General features: G+C 43.1%; 1 protein-coding gene across 1 annotated transcript; it reads right to left on the bottom strand.

The window, feature by feature from the left end:
- Nucleotides 1-1043: 1043 nt before the first annotated feature.
- On the bottom strand, nt 1044-2436 carry LOC120643945 (protein AUXIN-REGULATED GENE INVOLVED IN ORGAN SIZE-like). The gene is made up of 2 exons (XM_039920459.1): nt 1975-2436; nt 1044-1717 (listed from the first exon to the last, which is right to left on the bottom strand). The coding sequence occupies exon 2, from the start codon at nt 1570-1572 to the stop codon at nt 1222-1224; it is 351 nt and encodes a 116-aa protein (XP_039776393.1). The 5' UTR covers nt 1573-1717; nt 1975-2436; the 3' UTR covers nt 1044-1221.
- Between the last annotated feature and the right edge of the window lie 1382 nt (nt 2437-3818).

The following is a 3818-nucleotide window of genomic DNA, read 5'->3' as shown; positions in this document are numbered from 1 at the left end:
ATATCCTATTTGTGCAGGTTTAGCCCTTTGGTGGCCTTTGATTGACTGGCAAGTTTGGTGTATCATCCTCCTCTGTGCTTCTTCTACTGTCCGTCTATTGTGTTTGTAGTTTTGGTCGCGTGTGTGTTTGTTTGTACTTTTCTTCAATATTTCTCTATTTTTAGTCCTTTGTGTGCTTGTGTTAGTCAAACTATGTTTGGCTACTTCAAGTTTTGTGTCTATAACTGCTTTCTTCTTAATGTAATACATGCCAATGTGATCTTCTGCTTTCTTCACTGTCTTAATGAAACAATGTATGCTGATAGATTTTTTTATAAGGATATGTTAATATGATCTTGATCATCGATATATAGGGCGGAGCTGGCACAGGCCCAGTTGAAACTTGAAAGCCCAATACTTCTGTTGGGCCTGCTGCTAACCCATGTAATGCCCAAACTGCACTCCTGCAGGCCGTAGCCCATTGACATTGACTCGATCGTGGCGAGTCGCTCTAGATTGTGGTGGTTCCGGCCGGTGTCAGCATATTTGGCCGGTTCTTTAATTAGCATGCAGTCGTAATATTTTCCCGTCTCATAAACTAGGTTAGATCTATTATTTTACAGTGAACGGCAGGATCTCCTTGTCCTTAAAGTTTTATTTTTGAAAAAAGATAGGCCATCGTTTCAACTCAACCTGCAAATAACTACAATTTTCAGCAATTGTCAGGGTATTTACTCATGATATCTGTGTGACAGATACTGGAAGTAGAGCAATTTTACAGGAGTTTCTTTACCAAACAGAGGGTGAAAGATTCAATTACCGGATTTCCATTCCTTTGAAAATTTTCACAGAAATGTGAGCCATGATTTAACAACATAAGCATGTTTCAATGTATTAATATTGAGGACTAAATTCTCATGCTAGATGATCGGCATGAGCTGTGTTGGTAAATAAAGAATGCTGCCACTTGTGAAGAGCTCATATCAGTTCTAATATTTGAAATGCATGCATCTTCAGTACGAATAATGGAACATGTCTGTCTATCTCTTGGACAGAATGGTGCCTGACAGAAAACCTGCTTAACTTTGTTAGCACATTTGCATCCAATTTCCAAATCCCATTCAGTAATATTTATAGCTGCCAGACTTTTCACTCAAAATCTACTCCTGAAAAGATGCTTCACATTGCAATCATCCTAGTCGAAATACCCAAAACAAGAGGGCCCAGGGCCAGTGGGCCTATTTACAAGTAAGAGGACGCCATGCTCTTCACATCAGTTGGCATGAAGGCCAGCACAATCAGCAGGATGAGCAGGGCGACTGGCAGCCATAGCAGCAGCGACGGCGGCGGCGGCAACGGCGGCAGCACCAGTGGCAGTATCAGCAATGACACGGTGAGGCAGGCGAGCACGAGGAAGGCTCCGATGCTGAAGTAAGTCGACGCGATGACCTTCCTGTCGTTGAAATCCGCCTCCTGCTGCCGCTGCTGCTGCTGCAGGTGGCGCTTCGCGGCGTTTGGTCTTCTGACCAACTCTGGGCTCCTCCTCTGCCTGCTAGTGCCTATTTCATCCATCGCGCCAGACCGGCTCGCCATTCTGTTGCCGCTGTGTATGCAGATCGCTGAAAGCGAGCTCCAAGAACTGACAAAGTTGGGGGTTTTTTTGTGGTTTCTGAATGTTGTTGTGTAATCAGATCTGTTCCTCTGTGACTGAATTGCTTGTAACCTGAAGTGAGAATACCTGAAAAAGTATTAAGGATTCGTAAATCATTTGTAATACGAATCTAATATCTTCTTTTTTTGAGATGACATTAACTGCCCGGCCCAAAATCTAAAGGAAAGCTTGCCAAGTTCATACTTTTGTACCGGAATTTCAGCAAAGAAACTACTTTAAACAACTAGCTACTCCAATAATCTGATGAGCCCAACCAAAGGAAACACTATGAATCACCTAAACATACTCAACTCATTCGAAAATCACACAGCAAGAAAACGCACCTTCAATCCTGAACTGGGCATTGGCCCCCTCCGTCAGAACTGTTCATCCACCTCCACCCCCAAAGCCCCTCCCTTTCTTGCTCCTTCACTTCAAGAACGTCCCCCTCTTCTCCAAGAAAGATGATCTCAACAGTACAGCCTACCACTCCAAGAAACCCAGCAAGAGCCTTCGATCCCGCAACCACGGGGACGCAGAGCGGAGAAAAGGGAGGCGAGCAGAGGGGATCCGGTCGATGGCGAAGTAGATATCCCCCTTTCTGGCGACGCTGCCGCTCCTGCTGCCGGGGGGGATGGATGGGGATGGAAACGGCGAGGGAGCATGATGACGGACAGGGAGGACGACGGGTGGCCAATTTTATCAGTGGGGTTCGGAGGCAGCGGCTTCAAATCTCGGATGGCCGGCCGGAGGAGGAAGAGGGGCGGATACACTGCATCCAGGACCAACTTGGGGGCAGGCAGGCCAAGTGGGGTGTGGGCCCCACGCAGCCCCTTCTCCCTTTGGCAATTGGGCCAGCATGATGACTGTATGGTTGTACGGCACTGCTGGTTGAGAATCGGAGAGGTTTTGTCTAATTGCGATTAGCGTATGCTTCTTTTCCTTTGCACGCCTCGTCTTGACTAACGTGCCTAGTATATCCAACTTTGGGATCGTTTAACGGTACATATCTAATTTTTAGTTTGTATATCTAATTTTGGATCTTTTAATGGTACCTATCTAATTTTTAGTTTTGAGAGTGGTAATAATCTTTTTTTGTTTGAGTGATAATCTACTCGGTTTGGTCGCAAATCGCGTGAAGATGGCTTCGGAAACGCGATCTTAATCGGCGGTTTGTGTCTAATAATTAGTTTAGCTAAGGAAATGCCATGACCCATGTACAAGTACTATGCAGCCCTGTAAACTGTAATGGTAAGGAGTAGTGCTTTGACAGATGTATTGATGGCTGAATCCAAAAGGACGATCACGCTGTCCCTAAAAAAGGAGATTCCGAGAGGCCAAGAGTGATGTGTGACGCACATCTAAAGGAGATTCTGGTTAAAGATCGGTAATTACTCGTAACTGCCTAATTGCCACCATCTACGTGTCGAATATGTGATTTTTTCAAGGGCATAATATCTTCTTTTTGCAAGGACAGCAGTGTTTTTGTCCTCATCAAATGTATAATGGAATCTACAGTCTAGTGATGATTGAGGTTATTTTATAGTTGCAATGACCATTTTGCTTCGTGACACATCAAGGAATTTTAGCAATGTGAACCTGAAAACTAATTTGCTCAATGGAGACACAGATATGGAAAAGATCAAATGGAATAATTGTTTTGTACACGATGCTCTTATTAAAAAAATTTTAAGCGATGCCCTTTCCATTCATCAATGTTAGTGTCCCTACATTTGATCTTGGCAATGATGAGTATATTGTAGATTGTGGCAAAGCTTATTAAAAAAAGTGGACAACACTATCCTAAAACATCAGAAGGTGTGGTCCAATCCAATTGATATCAAATGAATCTGAATTATCCAGTAATAGAGCCAAATTAAAAAAAAATGTCCAGTTGGCTCCAAGATGTAACAAAATTCAACTGCTTTTTCTTGATCTCTTTTCTGGATGGGTAAAGTCCGTTTTTCAACCCTTAACTATCACGATAGTCCGATTTTGGCATTTGAACTACGAAACCGGACATTCTACACCTCCAACTAACGAAACCGTTTGAAAAAACAACTCTGGCTCAGCCAAAGACGGTTTTTTACAGTAAAATTTCCGAATTTCTAGAATTCCACACCTCTCTCAATTAAATAATAAATAAAGTATAGTTAATATTGTCTAAAAATCATGATATTTTTTTGAG

Source organism: Panicum virgatum, chromosome 8K, assembly GCF_016808335.1.
Source record: "Panicum virgatum strain AP13 chromosome 8K, P.virgatum_v5, whole genome shotgun sequence".
Taxonomy (NCBI): Eukaryota; Viridiplantae; Streptophyta; class Magnoliopsida; order Poales; family Poaceae; genus Panicum; species Panicum virgatum.
This window is presented reverse-complemented; position numbering and strand designations above follow the sequence as displayed.